General features: G+C 50.5%; 1 protein-coding gene across 2 annotated transcripts in view; it reads right to left on the bottom strand.

Moving 5' to 3' along the window:
* Positions 1-24,127, bottom strand: part of SHROOM4 (shroom family member 4) — a 129,668-nt gene that overhangs the window by 57,120 nt on the left and 48,421 nt on the right. For both annotated transcript variants that reach the window (XM_020978926.2, XM_020978927.2), the window contains exon 2: positions 9,579-9,730. In XM_020978926.2, the coding sequence (XP_020834585.1) occupies positions 9,579-9,730 (152 nt within the window). The remainder of the gene's footprint in view (positions 1-9,578; positions 9,731-24,127) is intronic.

Below are 24,127 nucleotides of genomic sequence, written 5' to 3'. Positions count from 1 at the left end.
GCTGAAAGGAGCCTCAGAGGTCATTTCACCCACCTCCTCATTTTGCAAGTGAAGAAACTGAAGCCCAGGAAGGTTCTATCCCTTGTACAAAGTCACACAGGCAGGAAGCTTCTTTGTGAGCCCCCAATTGTCCAGAATGAGCCCTGTCTTCTGTCTGCTCCTGTGACACCTATGAGCAGAGATCAAAAGGTTCAGAACACAGATTGTCAGAGCTGGAAGGGACCTGGAAGGTCAATTAGCTCTCCTTTGCCAGAAAAGTAACCTGGCTAAGGCCACACAGGTCATAAGTGACAGAGGCAGGGTTGGAACCCAGAACCTGTGTGAGCTGCGTTGTGTTATTAACTCTGTGTGTGTGTGTGTGTGTGTATGTGTAGATGTGTGTTTGTGTGTGTGTGTGTGTGTGTGTGTGTGTGTGTGTGTGTTCTGGCTCCTCAAACCTCCCATCTTAAAGGGGCCTTTGGGGTTTTTTTCATCCAGTGTTGGGGCCTTCATCCACCAACAGCAGCCAAGGTGTCCCACGCTGACACGGTCATGGCTTGTACAGTAGGGTGTAGTCGTACTTGAGTGTTTTATCCAGTCAGACACACTGTACCTTGACCCCGACAGAGAGCTATCAAGCCTGAAGGACAACTACCAAAACGCCTAAAGAAAGCAGATGCTTAGGGGCAGCTCGGTAGTGCAGCGGATAGAGCGCCGGCCCTGAAGTCAGGAGGACCTGAGTTCAAACCCGACCTCAGACCAAACACTTGACACGTACTAGCTGTGTGACCCTGGGCAAGTCATTTAACCCCAATTGCCTAAAGGAAAAAAAGATTTAAAAAAGAAAGCATGGTGACGGATCAATGGCCGAAGGAAGGAGATTTTGTCTCCTGACTCAGTTGGCTGTTGTTCCTTGTTAGCCCGAACCCTGTGAGGATGTTGGCACAGACATCATTCTCCCCATCGTGCAGATGAGGAAAACAAAGCTGAGAAAGACCGAGTGACTCACCCAGGGTAACACAACCCAGCAGGAGGATCAAGGCCACCACCATCACCCAGAGGTGTCTGAAGACGGACAGGGGGATGATTTCCTCAGGCCTGTGAGGAACACACAAGAGTTGTCCAAGGCATACAGAGGTCAAGTAACTCCCACAGCTAGTAAAGTATCAGGAAGGATTGGAACACCGGTCCTTCTGATAAAGCCAAGCCCAGCACACCCCTCACCAAACCACAGAAGCAAAAATGCCCACCAGTCCCTGCCCTCAGGAGCTTGTATGCTGAACATGAAGGAGCCGTCAGCTCTCAGACCACACTGGAGGCACCACTCTCGTCCTTGACTCTCTAATGCCCAGCCCAGTCCAATGTGCCTTGGCCCAAGCTAGGATTCCAACCCAGGCCTCGGATGCCCAACGTAGCCCCGTCTCCACTGTACACAGGGACCTCTTCACTGAAGACTGTTACCACAGGGCACCTGCAAGGCCTTGGGCAAACACAGCTCCTTCATTCTAGGTAAACTCAGCACACATTTACAGAATCAAATCAACATTTCTGTCACTGTGGATTTCTTAATTCAATTCAACAAACACGTTCAAGTGCCTGCGCAAGTGCCTGCTGCGTATGAGATTATTGGACTGTTGGGGATACAGAAACCAAATGAAACAGCCCCTGTCCTCGAGAGGCCTACATTCCCCTGGACAAAGAGACCAGATACACAGGTTAAGTCTACAAAGTCTATGTGAGGTAACACTGAGGCATTTAAGAGGCACAGAGAGCTCAGCACTGAGGGGGAGGGACTCGTGGAGATAGGAGCCCACACCTAGCCAAGGAGTCTCCAAGGTAGAAATGAGGTGGCAGTTCACTCCCGACTTGGAAGACCATCTTCCAAAAGCATGGAGGCTAGAGATGAGGAATGTTGCCTGAGGATTAGCAGTCTGGAGGTTGGTTCAACTGGCCTGGAAGGCACATTAAGGAGAGTAACAGGAGCTAAGACTGCAAAGGTAAGTGGAAGCCATATGTAGACTGTATCAAATGCCAGGCTGAGGATTTCTATTTTTTCCTAAAGGCACTAGGGAGCCAGTGATGAGTTCTGAGCAGGTGAGTGACATGATCAGATCCATGTTTCAACTATCCCTTTGGCAGCTGTGCAGATGACAGATTAGAGATCGGAGAGAAATTAGAAACACAGAGACCAAGCAGAGCTTGTACTGCTGCAATAGTCCAGGTGAGAGCTGATTTGTGCCTAAAGGGGGGGCAGAAAGATGGCGGAGGTCCAGAACTTGACTGAGCTGGGAATTCTCGTCATGTGGCAGTCAGTGATCTAAGGCACCATGAAAGCCACACAGTAAAGAAGGGCATCATCTCTGGCCTTGAGAAGCCGCCACACTAGAGGGACAGGATGCAAAAAGAGGTCAAAGCAGACAATGGTGAAACGGTTCAAGGCAACAACGTAAGCAGGCAGGCAGGCAATGAACTTTGCCGAGGCGCCTCCTACGTGCCAGGCACCATGCTAAGTGCTGGAAATACAAAAAGAGGCAAAAAGCAGCCCCTGCCCTCAACTTGCTCCCTCTCTAATGGGGGAGGCAACATGCAAACAGATATACAGAAACTATAAACAGGAACTGATGACCAGACGAATGAAGAGGGATGGGGGAAGGCTTCCTGCCTAAGTGGGATTTAAGGCAAGAGATGTCACAAGGCTCCTGCCATGATGAATCCCTGAGAAATGACCCAGATATTGAGTGCTAGGAGGGTGGAAGAGGGAGACATAAGTGGGGGGGGGAGAACTGTGTGATCAGGGCAAGCTTCATGGAAGAGGCAGCTGGGTACAAGGGAAAGAAGCCTGGCCTGGGAGTGAGTAGGCCTGAGCACAGAAGGCAGTAAGTAAAGCAGCCACAGGGGCCAGGCCGAGCCACGGGGGGGCCAGGCCAGGTGAAATGGGGGGAAGGACAGATCGGCAGGAACAGTCAGGCCAGCAGCAAGAGGGGGAGAGACCAGAAGAAATAGGGTGGGGCAGGCCAGTAGCAAGTGCAGGAGGAGACCCAGTGGGAACCGGTTCTCTCTCACTGAACTGCTGTTTTCTCCGGCTAAGGCACATTATTCAGTGCTCTCCAGTGGCACCTACTGGCCTGTGCTTTCAGATGACAAGGGCTTAGCCCCTCAACCAGCCACTTCTCTGGCAGAGCTGCTGCCTGGAGCATCTATGTGAGCCAGAAGCTCCCTTTTTGAAATACCCCAAGTCTGCTTGGACCTGCCTGGGGGAGCTGTCAGGGGCCCTAGTGGTCATCTCGTCCAAGGCTTACTGGGAAGGAACCTCCTGGAGCCTCCCACCCCCCCATGGATAGAGGCCAGAAGAAAGCCAACAAATGAAGACCTCTAGGAAGTCTGAGCCCCCTCCCCCAGGGCCAGCCAAAAGCTGCCTCCAGAGGATCAGATTCAGAGCAGGAAGGAACCTTAGACCCTGTGACCCCAGCTCCTCATTTTACAGATAAGGACACAGGCCTAGAGAGGATGCCTGACTTTCCCAAAGCCACACAGCTAGTGAGTGGGAGAGCTGGGATCTGAGCCCAGACTCCCTGACTCCAAATGAAGAAAGCTTCTGAATGATGGTGCCTGCTACTACCACCAGCACCTCCTTCAAACTGGGAAATCCATTCTTCCCCTGCCTGTTTTGTTAGGGGTCACAGGATTGGGGGATTCGTTGCAGAGATCCTCTCCCCAGCAGCCCCATTCCAAGCACTTCCTGTCAGCCCTCAAGTAAAAGAAGGAGAGCTGCGTTGGGAGCCTTGAGGAGAATCCAAGTTCCATTGCCCCTGTGTGAGTCACAAAGTGCTCTGAGCCTCAGTTTCCTCAGCTGGAAAATGGGAATAACATGCTTGCAGGGAGGATGGGGAGGGCCCTCCAAGGAGAGAACTGCTGTGATGGGAACATATGAATGTGTCCTCCCTCTACATCCTTTAGCACAGCCTTCCTACTGACTTGTTTATGTGTTTCCAGGAGTGCAGGGGCACAGGGGGAGGGGGTTGAGAGCCCCCCATTTCCCTTATCTGTGGCATGTTGTTACCTCCAACAGAATCTTAGTTCCCTGACCTCAGGGACTGTTTGGGTTTCGCCTCTGAATCTCGAGCATCAAGCACGGAGCCTGGCATGCGCAGAGTGGGTTTTCTCTCTGGCTCTCCTGCCTACAGGCAGAAGTCCTGGGGATACAAAGACAGATCCAGCAACAAGGCCTCAAACTCCCCAGGCCCTGTCCTCCAGGAGCAGATGTTGCCCAGACCTGCTCTCTTTGGAGCCCACTTTCCAGGCTCCCTCTTCTCTTTTCCCACGCCCTGCCTTTTGGGGGTCCCCACAAAAGGAGAGCTTGATAACCACAAGGCCTGGCACAACCCTGATACATTATGCACATGGCGAAATGGGCCTTCTTTTATTGTTCATAGAAGCAGCACATTCTTCCCCTGTTATGACTGGACCTGTGAGTTTAAAAAAAAAAAAAAGCAACCCAGAGAGCTGGAGCCAGATCATTGCCTGGAAGGGGAGGGGGGGAGGGTGACTCACCATCCACTTGAGAACAAGGAAGTGAATGGAGACAAGCCAGCAGGACCTGGCCAGGTGTGGAAGGTTTAATTGGACTCCCAGGGTGTCAGGCTGGCCAGGCTCCACAAATGGACAGGGAACTGGAAGCACCCTGAAGATTGAATCCAGTGGGAGCTAATGGACTTTGAAGGGGAAGTGAAAAGGGCCTGGGGCTCATCCCTCCCTGGGCCCTTCCAGAAGAAGTCAGGCAGGAGGTGCCCAGGATGGAGGCTTGGCCAGGAGGCAGCCATCTTTGTCTGCAGAGAAAACGACCCCCTGTGCAGCTGGCCCATTCTGGCCCCTGGCATTGCTGGGAAATCTCGCTTCTGAGGCCCCTTCCAGCCTCCTAGCAGCCTCTCCCCTTCGGGTTGAAACCTTGACAGAGCTGCCAAAAGCATCTCCTCGAGCCTCTCTAAAGGTTTCCCTCTCTGCCCCACCTCCACAGACTTGCTCCAGGTGATTCTCCTTTGAAAGCCCTTGCCTCCAGCCAGAGTGGACACCTGGCTCTCTCCCCACTCCCTGTCTCCTACCTCCACGCCTTTGCCTTCCCACAAGCTGGGTCCTTGCTGGGAATGCACATCCTCAGCGCTGCCTCCGAGAAGCCCAGTCTGCTTTCTAAGCTTAGTAAAGGTGCCTTGGCGGCCAGCAGGGCACCCCACTCCTCACCAGGGGTCCGTGCTCTCTCCCTCCTCATCTCCTGCTACTGTACACATTTAGGACCATGCTGGGGCCCCTTGGAGGAAGAGCAAAAGCTCCCTGAAGGCAGAGACTATTTTACTTTGGTCTCTGTATACATGTTGTATTCCTCTGTACACCTAACACGGTACCTGCACGTGACAGACACTTATTAAAGGCTTGCTGGATATGCTTCAACTACTCGAATTTCCACTGTAGTGATTTTCTTAGAGCACAGGTCCAGGTCTGACCAGGTCACTCCCTTACTCAGTAGACTCCAGGGGCTTCCTAGGGCCTCCAGGAGCAAATACAATGGTCTCCTAGGCATTCAATGCCCTTCTTGCTCCGCCCCCTCCTCCCTTTCCAGTCTTCCCACACCTCACTCCCCACCCACCTCCCTGCCTCCTTCAATTCCAACTCAAATCCCGGCTCCTCCAGGAAGCCTTCCCCAAGCCCTCTTCAGCCTCGTGTCTGCCTTCTCTTACTACTTCCTAGCGATCCTTGTCTGTAGGCCACTTTGTATAGATCTGTTGGTGTGTTGTTTCCTCTTTTAGACGATAAACCCCTTAAGGGCAGGGACTGCCTTTCATCTCTTTCTGTATCCCCAGCACTTAGCCACAGTGCCTGGCACATGGTAGACACTTAATCAATGTTTTTTGACTGACTGACTAAAACCAGTGAGAGGAAAAGAAGTCTCTGCAGAGCAAAGGTCCTAGAGGGCCTTGACCGTGACCTCCAGGCCAGGCCTAGCCTGCTGGAGGGGGAAGCCCAAGAGTTTTCTACATAATTTGTTTCCACTTGTCAAAATTGAATCACATGGACTGTAATCAAACCGCCATCTTTCAGTTCACTTCTATACCACAAGCATTTATTAAACACGCTTATTTGCTCATTTCATCCAAATTCTTCCTTGTTATCAACAATACTCAGATGAGACACTTTTAAAAGCTCACTACAAATGGACAGCAGTATGAGCCATTATTTTCATAGGGTTTGAGACCATGGCAGGCAGCTTTGTACAGAGCAAAGAGTTCTGGCTCCAGAGTCAACAGATCCCGGTTTAAATCCCACTTCTGACACTTCAACTCATGTGACCTTGGGCAATTCCCTTCCCTTCCCTTGACCAGTCCAACTGCCCCATTTTACAGATGAGAAAATGGAAGTCTTCAACCCATCCCTTCAGGCCCTACTCTAGACATTCCAGGGGGTTGGACTACATGACGTTCTAAAACAACGATTCTAAGTGAATGGGGAAGACTAGACCAGGGCCAAGGATGCCAGCTAGTGGTCTGGCCACTCCTGGCTTCCACACTCTCTCTGTTGTCCCTCAGCTGAAGGATGAACTTGGCCTTGGACCTCGGGGGTTCTAGGTCTCATTCACAAAGCAGAAGAGAAGTAGCATGCCATAATGGAAAGAACTCTGGATTAGGAGTAAGAGGGTCTGGATTCAAATGTCAGTTCTGACATTTATTCCTTGCCCCCTCCCCCCCAAATCTGGGCCTTGGTTTCCATCTCTGTCAAATGAAGGGACCTCTGTGGTCCCTTCAGGCTCAAAATTTCAAACCATAGGATTTCTGCTGTGTGACCTTGGGCAAGTCACTTAAATTCCCTAGGTCTCAGTTTGTTCGTCTTTTTTTTTCTTTTCTTTTTTCTTTCTTTTTTTTTTTTTAAGGCAATTGGGGTGAAGTGACTTGCCCAGGGTCACACAGCTAGTAAGTGTCAAGTGTTTGGTCTGAGGCTGCATTTGAACTCAGGTCCTCCTGACTTCAGGGCCGGTGCTCTATCCACTGCGCCACCTAGCTGCCCCCTTGTTCATCTTTCAAATGAGAATATCAATACCTGTACCACATTATCGTGGTGAGAAAAGGACTTAGCTATGGAAATGTCTGCTGTTAATAATTAGCTGGAAGAAACAAAACAGGAAACTGGTCCTGAAAGTGGCGCACAGAAAATGCACAGGCTAAGTCCTACCACAAGGGGGCAAGCTCAGCCCAAAAAAGTCATCCCAGAGTCTCTTCTCAGGGCACGTACTTGGGCTCAGAGAACTGCCCAGGAGTTCAGAAGAGACCTGAAGGAAGGCAATGAGATGGGCAGGGTGGCCTAGTGAACAGACTTGGCAATCCCGAAGATCTGGGTTTGAATCTTGCCTCAGACACTATGTGACTCTGGGTAAGTCGGAAGGGCCTCAGTTAGCTCTTCTGTAAAATCAGGAGGTTGAATTTGGTGACCTCTAAGGGCCCCTTCACTCGACTCTCACTACCTCCCAAAGCACTTGAATCTGTCTGTCGGCAGCTCACCCTGCCCCCGCTTTGCTCCAAACAAGAGGCTGGTCCAATCCCATTCCATGTACAGCTAGAGGCCTTCTCCTCCACACCCGCCCCTGCTCTTGGGTATTTATACTGAGTCCTACAGAAAGTCCCAGCCTGGGTTCCCTCCCATGTAGACAGCACGCCTGAGGAAGACCTGGGGCTCTATTCACATCCAATCCCAGAAGAACACAAGGTCCCCTAACCTGGAAAGAACTAGACTGTTCTAATAGTCGTACCAGAGAAACAAAGTGGCTAAAAACCATAGGTCACCCACCCGTGTAACTGGCTGGGTAGCATGTCCCTTGGACAAGGAGGCAGGCTCAGAACTGAGCAGGCAGAGGAAATGGAGCTTTGGCTAAACGCCGAGGACCTAAAATGGATTGACCCGATGGGGAGACAAAGATCAAAGGAGGCAATGACAAAAAGAAGGCAGAACCAGCTGAATGAAGGCATAGATGGCACATTGACCAACTTTTCTGAAGACATGCTGCTGAGAAAGAAAGCCAGGGCACTGGATAAGCAAGTCAAGACTCAAAGCAATCCCAACAGGCTGGAATGATGCCTGAATATAATCTAAAGAAACCCAGAGGCAAGGGTGGGGTGTCCAGCTCAGTGGAAGAAAGGCCCTTTGGACATTAGAGCAGGGCTGCTGCACGTGTAAGGAATGTGGCAGAGGGCATCCCTGACATTCCTTCTTCTCCATTTTCCGGGACACAACTCAACTTTTGCTCTACTTCTGATTTGTCAACTGAAGCGAATCATCTTCAGCCTGGGACGACACACTGAGCATGTGGCTTCACAGGTCACTAAAACCAAGATGACTGAGGAGACGGCAAGGGGCACGAAGCCATCCTGCATGCGCCTAAGTCACCAGGCAACAGCCCAGGGCCCTTGTGACCGCTAAGCCATTGTCTGGGGGAGAGATGCCACACGGCTGGACACGGCCAAATGGCCGGACTTTCCTAAAAGAAGGAAGAAAGGGAGGAACTGGATGTAGATGCTTGACAGAGCTGTTGTTTGATGCCCATATTCTCCTGGGGATGCTGGAAGATCCACCTCTAGGTCAACCTTGAAGTGCAATAACTAGGACTGACGATGTCATTAAGGGACTGCGAATTCAAAGCAGTGCACATTTACTAAGCTCCTCCTCCGGACCAGGCTCGGTGGATACAGTAGCAAAACCACAAAGAAGTAGTTCCTGACCTCAGGGAGTGTACTCTCTACTAGGAGAAATGACATTTGCAAAGATAAGTGAATTCTAGGAGGGCTGAGGGGAAGAAGGAGGCTATTCCTGCCATGTGGGACACCCTAGGTGAAGGAAGAGCAAATACTGGATTATCTTGATCTCAGATGAATTCAAACTCTAACCAATCTAACCAAAAGTCAGTGGCGGCAGCAGCCAGATGGTGGGTGGGTGGGAGGCACACACAGCCTAGGCCCGGTGGCACCTGGCTCAAATGTCAGAATGGAAAGGGCAGCACTAAGGACATCCCCAGAGAGGAAGGAAACAGGCCAATTATGGAGTGAGAACGAGATGGGCAGAGTGCTACCCCTAGAATCGGAAAAGAACCAGGTGATGGTTCGAGCCATTGAGTAGAGGTTGCACTGACCGAGAAGAGGAGGTATGGTATAACACACAAACTACTGAGCTTGGAATCAAGACGACCTGGGTTCAAATTCTGATTTAAAGCCTACAAAACAACTGCCCATCGACAAATTACCTTTTCTGAGCCTCAAGCCCCTCCCAAGTTAGAGGCAGGTCGAAATCTGCAATGGTGGATGGACTTCCCAGGTTTCCAATGTGCCAACAGAGGCACAAGAATCCCAGAGAGATCCCAATCTGTACCACTGAGCCTGAACTAGCCTCTGGGGAAATCTTTCCATTAAGAACCAAACCTTCCCTAGCAGCCCGAGTTCCAGCAGACGGGTTACCCTAATTCAAACTGGGAGCCAGTAAATTGTAGGTGCAGAGATCCAGCGACCAGTCACACAGCTACTGCCTCGGGTCTGAGGCAACCCTGCACAAGGGGCCTCTTTGCACCTTACCTCCTGACAATCATCTTCAGGATGCGGAAGGAACCTTTGATGAGGATGAGAGCTTCTTGTCGGGAGCCGTATAACGGGGTACCATTGATATTCACCAGCTCATCCCCAATTCTCATCTTCCGGGACAGGGCAGCTTTGCCTCCATCTTCAATCTGGGATGCAAAGAATAGAACACTGATATCAAACTTTGGGGCCTGAAAGCTTCTGCTTCAGCCCTGGAACGGAGGTAGGACCTCTGTCATTAGCCCCATTTTACAAACGAGGAAACTGACTCAACTTGCCGGCACGTTGACTCCAAGGCCAGTGTTCCGGACAGCGCTCCTGCATTTTCTAAGAGTATTTAAAAGGCCCATCCTGCACGGTCCCCCAGGGCCAGCCTCAGGCAGAACAGAGTAGGAGGGTTTGGAGGGCCTTCTTCAGCTACTAGAAAAGCCCCCCTGGCAGCAAAGGGCCCAACCAACCCCAAGAGATCTCTCCAAGGTCCTTTCCAGGCTTGGAGTTCTTCTCCCCAGCTTAGCCCAAATGGAGCAGACGGGGGTATTGTTTCATACATAAGCAATCCAGTTCCCCACACGATAGTTATCCCTGGCAAAACTCGTTCTCAATACTTACTGATATTGTTACCTGCTCTGGCTCATTAAGCTGCCCCTTTACACAAATGAGATCTCTGTTTATTTAGCCTAGAGTAGGGTGAAAGGAAAGACCTTTTCAAAGCACCTACTTAACAAGGCTGTGGGCCAAATGCCAGACTCCACTGCCTGCATTCACCAATCTCCCCTGATACTGCTTCCCCCACACACACCCAGGGTGGGCCCCAGAGCCTTCTCCTCAGGCTACAACCTCCTTAGCAGCATCACGTGGCACCAAGCAGTCAGAGCAGACAGCTAAGGATTCTCCAGAGACGCAAATCGCAGGTGTACAAATGACAGGCCTTAAGACTCTGGCCTTGTCAAGTCTGGGAGACTCTACCATGCCCAGGATCTTCGCTGACCCCACTCTGCCTACACCTTTTTTCTTCACTCTCTGACACCCCCCCCCAACTCACTTCCCAGGTTTGGAATCCTCCCAGACATGGGTTCAAATCTATCTCGCTTTCACTGACTGGCTGATCGCCAGTCAATCTGTAAGACAATGTTCCAAGCATATATTAATTTATACAAAATATGTGGCAGATGACCCCTTGTCTCCAGGGAGCTGGCTAGACAAACTCTTTGTAAAATGAGGCCCTTCCCTCATCCTGACAGCTAGAGTCACAGCAACCCCAAAGGAAGACGCAGCCCCTGTGCCCCTGCAGCCACTTTGCATTCTCCCGAGACAAGATGCTCTGTGTTCCCCGAGAAGAATCCTATCTGGATGGGCAAGTGAGGGAACTCTTAGCTTCTTCCTACATCCAGTCTTCAGTGTGGTTTCCCAACCGCATTTCAGGAATTTCTGAATTTCTGAAAAGCTTTCAAAACACAAAGACACAGCAGAGGAGGAGATTAAAATGAGGTGGGCGGGCCAGTTGCCCCCTGTCCTGTATACTAGGAAGGCATATCAAGGGTGTTTTTATGAGCCTACAGATAGTGATCTTACATCCAAATACTATTTATTCGACCACAAAAAATAATGATTTTTTTCCCACTGGTAGCATCACTTACAGACCAGTGGCCATTGGAGAATTGTAGCAGGACAGTAACTGGCCAAAGACTATTTGTTTCTGAATCCCATCCAAAAAGATGAAATAGAGTGACAAAGAGAGCTGATATTTCTACAGCGCTTCAAGTTTGTAAATCACTTCAGATTGGTATTCTATTTGATGTCCACAACAAGAGCCCTGGAAGGTTGGGAGTCCGGGTATTCTTGTCACTGTTTTATGGTTAAGAAAACTGAGGATGAATGAAATGAAGAGACTTTGCCCATGGTGTCAGGAGTGGGATCTAAACATAGGCTTCCCGGTGACTCTGAGTCCAATATCTCTTCCACCCCAATGCCTGCCTTATGAATTCTGGGAGTGAAGATCTGAGGTCCTCATCAAAAGAGGTTCATGCACAAGTTTAGGATGGCGCTCCATTAAGAAAGAAGGGCTCCCATCACAGTAGCAATGATGCTGGCTGCTTAGACCGGGCCTTTGGCAAAGGCTAAAGGGGTGAAGAATGGGACGTGGAGACAGAGGCAGTTAGCCAGAGCTCCTGATAACTACATGAATGTGGTGTCTGACACAGGAAGGGCTAGGATTCTACCCAACTCTGTGTGTCCATCCTTCTCTGGCCCACTCATGGCTCAGAGACTCAAAGGCAAATGATTCTGCTCACCTAAGACTCTGGTTCCTCACGTGTACCCATGTATAAAACAGCACAGCCCTTAAGAGCCTCGGACCACCCTCTACTGGCTGACCGGGAGCCTGGGTAAAGCCAACTGCCTGGGTCACAGTTGTATGGGCATCTCCACTGCCCAAAATCAGACCAAGGGTGGCAATGACACAGAAGTACATGTCTTCTATGAATCAATAAACTCCCTAGTCGAACGAGAGGTGGGTGCAGCTGAGAGTCAGAACCGCTTTAACACAAGCCCAAATAGTCTGCTTACCTACTGGTGGAGTCCTGAGGTGATCAGAAAACCTCTGCTTGCTACAACAGAAAAAAAAAAGCCCCACTCCTCCCTCTGTCCCTCCAAAAAAATCACAGCAACTCAAACATCTTTGGACAACTTTCCGAAGAGAGCTGGGGCCCCTTAACTCTTTCCCCCAAAGCCCTTCCAAATTCTAATCAAATTACTGTTAATTCAATGATTCATTAACGATTCTAGTTAGCATATTTGTTTTCAATGGAATTTATGACCCAGGCGAGCTCTCCTTTTTATGAGCTGTATGCACTTTATAGTCCATGGGAGCCCCTCCCGGAATCACTGTGTGCAGTACCTTTAAGTTCATTCCATAGGACTAGGCAGAGAATTTTACTAGTTTCGATCATTAGAGGGGTTTATACTCCTTGTAGCTTTACTTTTATGACATGCTGTTGGTCCCAGTGCTAACTTATTGGAGGCTAAGTCCTTGACCAGGAAAGCACTCCTCCTCACCTCTAACACTACCTGCCCCCAACCGGGATCACACAGCTCACACAGGTTCAGGCAACCAGCCAGAAGTTCACTGTGATGGCAATTTACCTGAATGCAGGGCATCCAAAGGCAATATCCTTTCATCCTTCCTCCCTTTATTACAAATAGCAAGAATGAAAGAATGTATACTGAGCCAGGTCCATGGGTCTAGCACCTCCAAAGCTGACTCTGCTGACTCAAAAACCCTGAGAAATTGTGGGGGAGGTCTTGCTGAGTCCCCTATATCAACCTTCAAAGTCAGAGGATATGAGGTACAGTGGAAAGTGCCCATCATTTGGAATCAGGGACCTCAGTTCATGAAATCACAGAATTTGGGAGCTGGAAGGGACCTAGTCTAACCTATACCACTGTCCTCTGTGAACCTCTAGACCTTAGCACCTAGTAGGTACTTAATAAAGACTTGTGAATGAATAGTTGGTGAAAAGTCACATCCCAGAGGCTTCACCTGAGCAAAGGGCCCCGCCCACTGGATAAGCCTTCTTCACCAACTTAGCCATCAGCTGTGTGGCAGGATGGGTAGAATACTCTGAAATGAACTGACTCGAGGCACAGGGGAGACAGTGCCAGGCCTGAGTCACGGAGATTCCAGTTCAAGCTTGGCCTCAGACACTTATTAGCTGTGTGACCCTGGGCAAGGCAATGAACCTCTGTCAGCCTCAGTTTCCTCAGCTGTAAAATGGCGATCATAATAGCACCTACCATCCAGGGTTCTTGTAAGGATCAAATAAGATAATATTAGCACAGTGCCTGACCCATTGTAGGGGCTATATAGATGTTTATCGCCTTCCCCTTCCCTGAAATGACCTCAAACAAATCATTTCCCTCTTCCAGGCCTCAGTTTCTTTATTTATCAAATGAGGAGTTTGGACTAGGATTGGTGATCTCAAAGCAACAGAAAGTTAAGAAAAAAATGCAGTCAGAGGTGGCCCATTAAGGAGACCCCTTCTTTGTCAGCCCACGGGATCAGTCTGGGAAGCGACCCTGGCCTGGGGAGCCAAGGGATTCCCGGGCACTGGCTAGCCTAGCCTGAAACATCATCTGCTTCCCTGATGCCCACAAGATGGCCAATTCCTCAGGAAGCTTGCCTCAAGCATGTTTGCCCCAAATGGCGGCAGCAGCAGCCATGTTCAGCTCTAGAAACTGGGCAACACAGGAGAGCCAAGGGAGACCCCGAAAGTCAGCCATCAGAAGGTTCTGGCCAGCCCTGATAGCTAGCTGGCATCTCCCTTATTAGGTGGAGATCAGAGAGAGGCCAATGTAAGCAAGCAGCAAAAGTAAAGAGCAATTTACTTCAACAAACATTTATTAACCATCTTCTGTGACAGCTCCCTAATATCTTGGGTTTTAACCAAATCCATTAGCGCCTGTAGATAAATGATAATGTGATTGAATCTCCACACATCCCCCATTTCTATAGAGCAGGAACCCAGACCCAATGTTTGCCCAGATCTACTGATGGTCATAAGCCAAATTAATTTCATACAGCCTTAGTGACAGTGACAGATGATGACCCTTCACAGTGAAACAGACGCTTCCATTCAGGAAGCTGCTCACTGGTCTTCCCTGCTCTGCTTATCAACCTGGGCTGATTTGGAAGGGAAAAGGACAAGACGAGCACACCCTGGACAGGGAATAAATAGCACATTCCCAAGTTGTTCCAACTGGGTGGTCCCCTAGAGTTCATCTGCTCCAATCCCTTCCTTTTACAGAGGAGGAAACTGAGGCCCAGAGACTTCCCTAAAGTCACACAGCTAGTTAAAGGCAGAAAAGGGGTTTGCACAAAAGCTTCCTGACTCCTACTCTAAGCTCTCAAAGCCCCCGTAGCACTTTCTAGGATACTGCCACCAAAAAGGGGGGCAAATCTGGAGACTCTACAAAAATGGAGAAGACGATGCAATTGGAGGGGGTGTACAGAACTGTGCAAAAGGTGTGGGTGTTGGGGATCACTAGGACAGCAGGTGAGCCAGACATGTAGTGAGAGTGACCCCCAGATACTCGCTGGGCATCCATGCAAAGCAAACAATCTAGAAGAAGGCCCGGAACAGAAGAATGGGGGTGGGGCATGAGCAAGAGCAGCCCAAGATGAGAAGGTTTGGAGGGATAGCCAACACCCATGAGCTACCAGAGCCAGATGTGCACATGTATGTTTGCACGTATCTTGGTTAAGTACTGAAAACAGCTGGGCTCCACCACCCCACCCCCACCCCAGTAGAGAAGCAAGAGGAGTAGAGGATGGGTGGCAATGGCGGAAGTGCACCAGGCTGTGTTTCCAAAGCTGATCCCCAAGACTGCCTCTAGCCAGAAAAGGATGAGATCCAGGCACTTAGCTCAAGAGCCCCTCAGGTAGGTGGGCAGGCATAGCCAAGGGGTCCCCTCCTCTACTGAGAGCATATGGAATGATGAAGGGGAAGTAGAGAACACTAGAAGGCATCCCTGCAAGGAGCCATACTTCTATCTGAATCCACCCAACAGCTTGGCCCCCAGGCCCCAGGGTGTCTGCCCAGGGGGCACCTCCTGTCTAAAAAGACCCACAGTCACCCTGGGTGGGGGGAGCCCAACATGGCCAAAAATGAAGCAGTCTTCAGAGGCCAGAGGAGTGCAGTCCCCCAGAACAGGATAAATAAGGTGTTACCTGAGGGGTGACAGCCCCTTTAGACTTCAAAGAGACACCCTAATTACTTGTTTAGGTAACAAGGTCGGCCTCCTTGACATGACAGGCCCTGAAGGGTTGCCAATAAATGAAGCGGTGCTGAGATTAAACAAGTTTTACCTAGCTCGATAGGGACCTTGCCTCGGCTCACAATTCCAATGCCAAAACCAAAGCCCTCCCCAGCCTCAGCCCTACCCTGACCAACATTTGAAACGTGGTTTCAGTCGTTTACTCAACAGACGAGCATCACCTGCCAACCGAGTGTGCCCAGAGGACTGGCCAGGGATTTGAGTCCTAGATGAAGCGAGACATGGTCCTGCTCTCCTGCCTCTGTGGAGGGCCAAGTCTAGTCAAGGGATAGAGGGTACCTGAATCCAAAAAGCATTAGAAAAACAAGGCATTGTTTTACAAAATGAGCTAGAATAATTCAAACAGAAGCTCATAGCTCTGGAGACCCCTGAACCCTAGATCTGCCTCCCACATACCCCCTCTGTGTGACAAGTACTTCCCTCCTTTTTTCTCCTCTGTCCAGCCATGAAGCTGGCCCCATGGACTCAAAGGCCCTTTCCAGCTCTAGACCAGAGGGCCTATGAGAAGCTTGGTACCAACTGGAGGAGGCAGCATCTCCACTGGGCTGTAAAAATTGGGCAGGTGGAAGTCAAGAGGGAGAGAAGGACAGAAGGTGAGGTATAAGGAACAGTGTCAACAAAGACAAGGAGGTAGGAAAGGATTGGTGAATAAGCACTAAGGAAGCACCTGTTATGTGCCAGGCACTGTGCTAAGTACTAAGGGTACAAAGAAAGACAAAAACACAGTCCCTGCCCCCAAGGGGCCGCTGCTTCAGTGTGGAAGACAGCAGAGAAATAAAGAGGTACAGGTGAGATACAAAGAGTATTGGGAGCTTTGGAGGGCCAGTTCTAGGGAGAGTGGAGGTTGTAGTGGGGCTGGCTCAGTGGGAACTAAGTTTGGATAATGCCAAATTGGCCCTGGGGGCTTTGAATGCCAGGCAAAGGCACTTATATTTTACTCCACAGGTGGGAGAGAATATCGGTAGGTCTACCACAGGAGAGCAGTATCATCAGATAAGGAAGAATCGTGGCCATGAGAACAGTGGGTAGAATGGCCATGGGACAAGGGAGCCCCTATGTTCTCCGACCTGGGGGTGGGGTGGGGGTAGGGGGACTCTCCAAATGAGGCAGACGATCTCAAAGTGCCATCCCAGCCCAAATCCACAACAAAGCAACTAGGGCTCCAACTTGGGGTGCAATGACCAGATCTCTCCTAGGGCAAGTCTAGCCACAGAAGCTCCTAACAAGAGGAGGAGAAAGGCTGCAAGTCGATAAGGCGTTCGCTCAGACTGTTTTGAAGGCTGATATGAGAGGCCAATGGTTAGGCTGTCAAAGGATCCTCTCACTTTGTCAGCACCAGGACTTGGTCCTTCAAGCCTGTGGGAGATGGCCAACCTGGGCTAACTCTGCTCACCTTCACATAATCCCAATTCCCCAGCTGCCATCCAGTTTTCTTGTTCCTCTTATTTTTTCGGAGCTCATCATTGGCAATTTCTGGATAGATGGCAGGAGAACGGAGTTGCCACAGCCTTGAAGTTGAAAGCAGAAAAGTGAACTGACTGAGGTGGCAACATGCCCACTCATGCCAGGTTTGGTTCCCAAAAGCCACTGAGCCATCCCAATCATGCCAACAGAGGCACTAAAGGCCTGACCATCGGCACTTTGGACAGTAAAGAAAAAGGGGGTTGGCACTCTCCCGAGGGGACTACTGGCTAACACCACAGCATCCCCTTATAAAACAATCTATTTCCAGGCCCCTGGAATCACTGGGGCAACTCTGCTTTCTAAAACCCAAAGGAATGATCCATCACCAGATATGCAGCCCACCACAGGAGGGAGCAGGGAGGTCCCCCGCCACGAGAGATAGTTACCACAGTCAGAAAGGCCAGGTATATAACCACAGGTGCTGCAGGGAGACAGGAGCTGTAGCCAGCAGGCCTGAGGAAGGCACTAGTCTCTCTCCCTTTCTGAGGCTGTCCTGTTGAGGGCCCACAGAGCCTAAAGCTAGCCCAAGCTCCTGGGCTGCTATTTCTACACTGGATATAATACTGGCCTCAGGAGAACCCCATGAGGCCTTGAAGAGCCCAGTAGTTTCTTTGTGGTGGGTGTCCCCAAGGGGAGCCTCAAGCAGTGGGCTTTCATTCAAGTTGCTTCAGGAGGTCTTTGGGTACATCGAACAAACATCGAACTTGGACAATGATGACTGTCCCAGTCATCCATTGACCATGGCCTACACACACACACACACACACACACACACACACACACACACACACACACACACACTCCTTCTGGGCACCCAGAAGAGCCAGAAGGGAGTAAAGGCAGCTTTCTAGCTCTCCCGCGAGTTTCACAGGATTCTGGGGTTGGTCCAAAGCATCTGTTGCCCCTTAGGCCAGGGTTCCTTCCTCCCTGCTTGCCCCTCTTTCTCCCCTCATTCCACAGCTTCCAAAATGGCAGATGAACAGGATGACTTGGGCAGAGTTGGGGGAGGGGAAGGGAAGCAGTTCAGTTCTCATCCAATTTCCCCCCCCCCCATCTTCGGCCAAGTCCCCTCCCTCTCTTGATCTCCATTTTCTCTTCCATAAAATCAGGAGGCTGGACCAGATGGGCTCTAAGGTCCCTTCCAGCTCTGGCATGCTGTGATTCTGCAACCCTTGATGTGTGTCAACTGCAGAAGCAAGGGCCCCCATGGAATCATCTACCAAGTCAGACTCCATGTGTGGATGGTGGGGAGGGGAATAGGCCAAGCTCCTTTGGGGGATTCCCTCCATCTTAAAAGGCAAGAAAGGGCAAAGAAGTAGCTCACTCCCCTTTGCAAACCTTTCCCAGTGACAGCAATGTTTACTGTTTACCGAGTCAGCAGAATGTTCTGAACTTGGGAACGAAGCAGATGGCACACCTTTGTGGGACTGGCCCGGGTTCCCAGGGGAGAGCGCAGAAATTACTCTGTCCCTCATCAACATGCCTTCAATAATCTACAGTTCAGCTGGCTCTGCACATCGTAAAACATGAAAATGCATGCAAACCCAAGATTTGTTTAGTTAATTTATTGGGGGAGGGAGGGCCTCCCACCTCCACCGTCAACCAACCCCCCCCCCCCCCCCCCCCCCCCCCCCGCAGCAAGTGTGCTTTAAATAACAATTTTCCCAAACAGCATGCAGCTGGAGTGGGGGAGGAGAGGAGAATTGGGGGGGCCAGATGGTGGGAGCCTCACTCCAGGGCAAAGTCTAACCAGCATGCTTAATGTGGGAGCGTGTGTGTGCTGGCGGGGGGGGGGTCCCCCTGCTTTTTTCTAATTAGCTTCCTGAGGCAGGGAGTATTCAGAGCTAAGGAGAATAATATTTTGGTCTGAAATCATTTGTTGCCATGCACCTCACTCTCCTTGGAGGCCAGGTTCCTCCCGTGGAACAGCAGCCAAACATTCTGAAAATATTCACCTCCGGCTCGAGATGAAGAGAAGGTGCCCCACCCTTCAGCCTCCAAGAAGGGGCTCCCCCAACCCCAGCCCATCAACTGATGCCAACATGCCACAAAGAGCCATTCATTGGCCAACAGCCAAGAGCAACAAGCCAGAGAGGAATAGGGATCCCGGCCTCACCATGAGTTATTACCTGAGGGACCTTGTACAAGGCACTTTCTTCCCCTCCTTGGGCCTTCGTTTCTTTGTGGCCTCTGAAGGCCTGCTCTCCAGCTGTGATCCTCTGACCCTATGTACCAAATTGCCCTGGCTGGTCACTCCCAGATGGTGGTACTGCTGTTTGGGGAAAGGGTGACAGGCAAAAATGGAGCTCCTCCCCACTCCAGAAAAACAAAGAAATCAGAGCAGGGCCTCAGCTCCCGGCCAGCTGGGAGCCTGGTTCCACAGGCCTCTGTTGGCCCTGAAATGCCTTAGCAGACACCATGGAAGTCTGGGCTCCTTCTCCCTAGAGATAACCTTGTCCTTGCCCATTCCATCAGGAATCTGCTCCCTTCGGAGGTCATTAGCACAGACTTGCCAGCCGGGCCCCAGAGAGTTTTGGCTTGTAGCTGCTCAGAAGTGCTAGGTGTTGTCTGAAGACTTGGGGGGGGGGGCACACCAGGTACTGGGCACTCCCTTCCCATGTCTCTGATCAAGATGTTAAAAACAACAATCCTGATCCAGATCCCTCAGGAACCAAATTCCTACACATGTCAGTTTGTCCATCCCCCTTCCTTTGCTTCCTCCCTCCTCAAATCACTTTCCCATCATTCATCTGTGCACAGATTCTATGTCTCTGGTAGAATGTGCCTACCCCTCAGGCTGACAAATGGTAGCTCCTCCAGGGCAGCCCTAGAACCTCCCACAATGAACTGCCCCTAAGAGACACTTGAATACACATTGTCTGGATTCGGGTGTGCTGAACTGAAAGGAACGTACAGTTGGATCAAAAGCAGTTTTTGGGTTCAGGGCCTTGCCTTCGGGCAGGCTAGATATTATTAATCTCATTTTACAGAAGTGGGTGACACACAGCTCTCAGGCATTAAGATGTTGTCTCTTTCATGAAGCAGATGGGACTGGGCCTCATCTTTCTTCCAAGAGCACCTACAGGGCATTATTATTCCTGCTCCCAGGGCAGAGACCTGGCCCAGAAAACGCCTAGCAGGAGTGGGGTATAACAGACAGAGGGCCGGCCTTCACAGGGGAGAACCGAGTTCAAATTCCTCTTTTGTTACCTGCTACCTCTGAGACCTAGGGGAAATCACCCAACCTCCCTTTTGTCCTCTGTAAAATGAGGGAGGGGCTGGCCTACGTGACCTTAGACAGCCCTTCCAACTCCAGGCAAATGAATGAAAAGGCATTTTCCAAAATTATTATTCCTGGCTCCAAAGTTCCTCTTCGAGTGAAGCCTCTCCCCCGTTTGTCCCAAGCCTAGAGGTGAATGTTTCTGGAATACTAGGCTGGCTGTTACTGGGTGGGAGGCACAGAGTGACTCCAAGTCACTCCCCATTCAAATATTCATCTTTCATTTGTAGCCCTCCGAGCTTTGGGCAGCTCATTTTGTAAAGCTCTCCCAGACACATGCATTCAGACATTGCCCCCCTTGGCCCCACCCTCCACCTCATGAACCCAAAAGGTCCCAATGCTCCCAGCGTCTGGGAATTCGGGGCAGCCTCTGCTCTGCCTTCCTGTACTCTCTGCCTCACAACGAGGTCTTTCATCCTCCCAGCCCTGAGTGGTGGAAGGGCCAAGCCAGATGCTGGGGCCCAAAGCAGACTGCAGTGGCATTTAGAAGTTAGCTAACCACTTCCCTCCCCACCCCCAGTCCTCTCTACCACACACACACACACACACACACACACACACACACACACGCGCGTGCGCGCACGCACACAGTCACACATGTACACGCACACATACACACATACACATGCACGCACACACACACACATCCAGACACACAAAGACACCTACACACTCACACTTGGTACCTCCAAGGCCAGCATTGAGAGTCTTCAGTTGAGGCCTGCCTCCGGTCCCCTTAGGAGCCCCAACCCCTCTAAACTTGACCACATTCCCTCAGCACTAATGGCCACGAGGGAGCAGTGCCATGTTGTCAGGTCTCATTCACATTACCTGTGGCTGCTCAGAAAGAGGACATGACAGCAAGTTAAATGGCTCTTTGGCAATATGCCTTGGCACAGGCCCAAGGTACCCTCTGCCCCCACCCCACCTCCAATCTCTGCTCAGCATATGTGTCTATGATCTAGGCTTTCCCTGATACCACCAGTCATAATGCCAAGAGCTTGGCTTCTGAGTCTGTGGCATTAGTTGCCCCCGCTGCTTTCTTCAAGTGGGCAAAGAGCCTGGCAATGGTGAAGATGTTAGTAACAGAGGCCCCGCCATAGGAAGACTGACTAGATACGGCAAACCAATGGCTTGCAGCCTCTGGGTGGGGCCTGCCTACCAAGGGAAGCCCACAAACCACACCAGCAACCCTGACCACTGGGCTTCACCAGGATTCTGGTCCAAGTGCCCTGCAGCTCCCCCAAATAGCAAATGACTTGGAGATAGGCCTGGTGAAGAAGCTGGCATCTACCCAACTGTGCGAGGCGCACAAGACAAAAGGAAGCCAAGTGCCTGCCTTCTGGGGGTGTGACATTTGCTAAGCTCACACCCATTACCTTAGCTGAGCTGAACAACCACACTGTAAGGGAGTAGATACAGGTATTATTTTCTCCATTTTATAGATGAGAAAACTGAGGCTCAGAGAGACGAAGTGATTTGCTCACTAGTAATTCATTACACAGCTAATGTCAAAGATCATACTCAAAGGCCCATCTTTCTGGCTCTTCCTTTTCCTTGGTCCCACTGGGCCAAGTCCTTTCGTTCTCAGAACTGGCCTGACTGGTTGAGTAGGCCAAACTTTGTTAACTAACTCTACTTACTTTGTAACCCCTGAGACCTGCCCCCTGGCAACGCTCCCTGCCCCCATTCCCACCTCTGGGCACCAAGGCCACACTAGTCTGATTGTGTGACAGCTGCCAGGGGTTATCCCCTCACTCTAAATCCGTGCCACAGGAAACTCAGCTGCAGTTCCTACTGCCCCAGGGCCAGCATGAAGGCCAACCAGAGAGTGGCTGAACCCACAAGCTCTTTCTCCCTCCCCTGGTCTAAATGCCTGTAACTCAGTTCAGCTGCTAGAAGAACCAGGTGAGGGAATGACTTCCATGTACAATCCATTCCAACTCCCTCACCCCGGCCCCTGGAGAATCATTTCTCCTGCACAGCTAGCAGAGCACCAAGATCCCCAATAAGAATGCTCCCCACCCAGCTGCCAAAGGAGATGCTTGGGGAGCAGTTAAAGGATGCGTCAGAGTCGGGCAGGGCACAAAACACTGAGAGAAGACTTGGGACACCGCTTTCACTGTCCAACCAGGGACTTAGTATTCCGGAAAACAATCTACAATTACTACCAGCAATCCACATGTTGTATGCTCAGTCTCACAGCCCAGGGTCCACCACTCCTCCATGCCCTGATACCAGATTTATCCTCTTTCTTCCAACGGCCCTGTTGTTCGTCCTTTGTTTTTGAAGAGGACCAGTGATATCACAAGGTGATGGCTTGACTTGTTCATGAACTGGACTTAAGTGAGATGGAGATGCACCAAGTCATCATCCTCATTCTCTCTGCCAGAGGCAGGACAAAAGTTAAGACAATTGGCCATGGACCAGGATGCACTGAGTGACCTTAGCCCCCAAGGGCCAAATCCAACCCTGGATGACTCTCACCGCCTCTTCCTTCACTCCTATACACATGCTACAGAGCAGAACTGCAGGAAATCGCATAGCTGAACTGTGTGGGCCCACTACAAATTTGTTAGCTAATATCAACTGGGCCCTCACTGCAGCAAGGCAATCCTTCGACTCCTCCCTGATTCACTCTCCTACTCTCCATGGCAGCTGTTCCACACTTTTTCCCCTGAAGCCTTCCATGACACTCCCTCAGTTTAGGGTCTCATCTTCCACCTTACTGAGCAAACTGAGGCCATAAGCAGCAAGTACCCTGTTCTCATCCTTCTTTTTATCTCACAAGACCCTGACAACAATCCCACTCTCTCTTCCTTTCCTCCAGTCCAATCTCTCCCTACCTATTGGTTCCTTTCCAGCTGCCTACAAACACACCTATATTTCCCCATCCTTAAAAAACCCTCCCCAGATCCTTCTATCCTCTATCATTCTATATATCTCTTCCCTTTTTCAGCCAAATCCTTGAAAGAACCATCTACATCTGTTCTCTATACTTCCTTTTCTTCTCACTCTCTTCTAAACCTGCAATCATCTGGCATCCAACCTCAGTGAATTTGCTCTGGCCACAGTTACCACTGTTCATATACCACTGTTTGTGATGTGTATATGTACTTGTACATGTACATGTACGTATATTACATATGTATGATATGTGTAGATATGCATTGTCTCTACTGAGTTATAGTCTTACATCAGCAGCTGCTGTTGGGCAGCCATCTCCAACTCCTAACAGCCCTCTTTCTGTCAAGGACCCCAGTGTCACCTCAGCTCTTCATCGTCACCCCCCTTCCACATAGCCATCCAGTTGCTAACATCTCTCCTCAGTACAGGCCTTCGACACCTCACACCTGGATCGGTGCAGTAGCCACTCTCCTGCCAAGGCGATCTTCCTAAAGCAGGACTGACCATACACTTCATAAGCCCCTGTGGCTCCTCATTACTCCAGGAACACTGATGTGTTCGGTCCCTTTGGAGTTTGAAGGCCTTCACAATCTGGCCCCCTCCTCCCGCCTTGCTCCCCCCCACCTTGACACTCTCTACAACCTACTCACTGTTCCTCACACATAACACTCTTCTCTCCCGTGTCCATAGCCCCAATGCTCACAATGTCGTCCCTTCCCATGCGCACCTCTTGGAATTCCTGGCTCAAGCTACCTTCTGATGGAAGGACATCATTCCCAGTCCCCTCACCTCCCCGGAAGGGGATTTTGCCTGCTTCAAATGTATTCTGTATATGCCTTTATATGTGTTTGCTGTCTCACTGTGAAAAGGGCAGCTTTTTGAGGACAAGCAATATTGTCTTTGGGTTTTTTTGGTTTTGTTTTGTTTTGGTGAGGCAATGGGGTTTAAGTGACTTGCCCAGGGTCACACAGCTAGTAAGTATCAAGTACCTGAGGTTGGATTTGAACTCAGGTCCTCCTGACTCCAAGGCCAAAGCTCTATCCACTGAGCCACCTAGCTGCCC

Source organism: Phascolarctos cinereus, unplaced genomic scaffold (genome assembly GCF_003287225.1).
Source record: "Phascolarctos cinereus isolate Bilbo 61053 unplaced genomic scaffold, phaCin_HiC Scaffold_8;HRSCAF=390, whole genome shotgun sequence".
Taxonomy (NCBI): domain Eukaryota; kingdom Metazoa; phylum Chordata; class Mammalia; order Diprotodontia; family Phascolarctidae; genus Phascolarctos; species Phascolarctos cinereus.
Note: the sequence above shows the minus strand (reverse complement) of the source record. Positions and strands in the feature narration are given on the sequence as shown.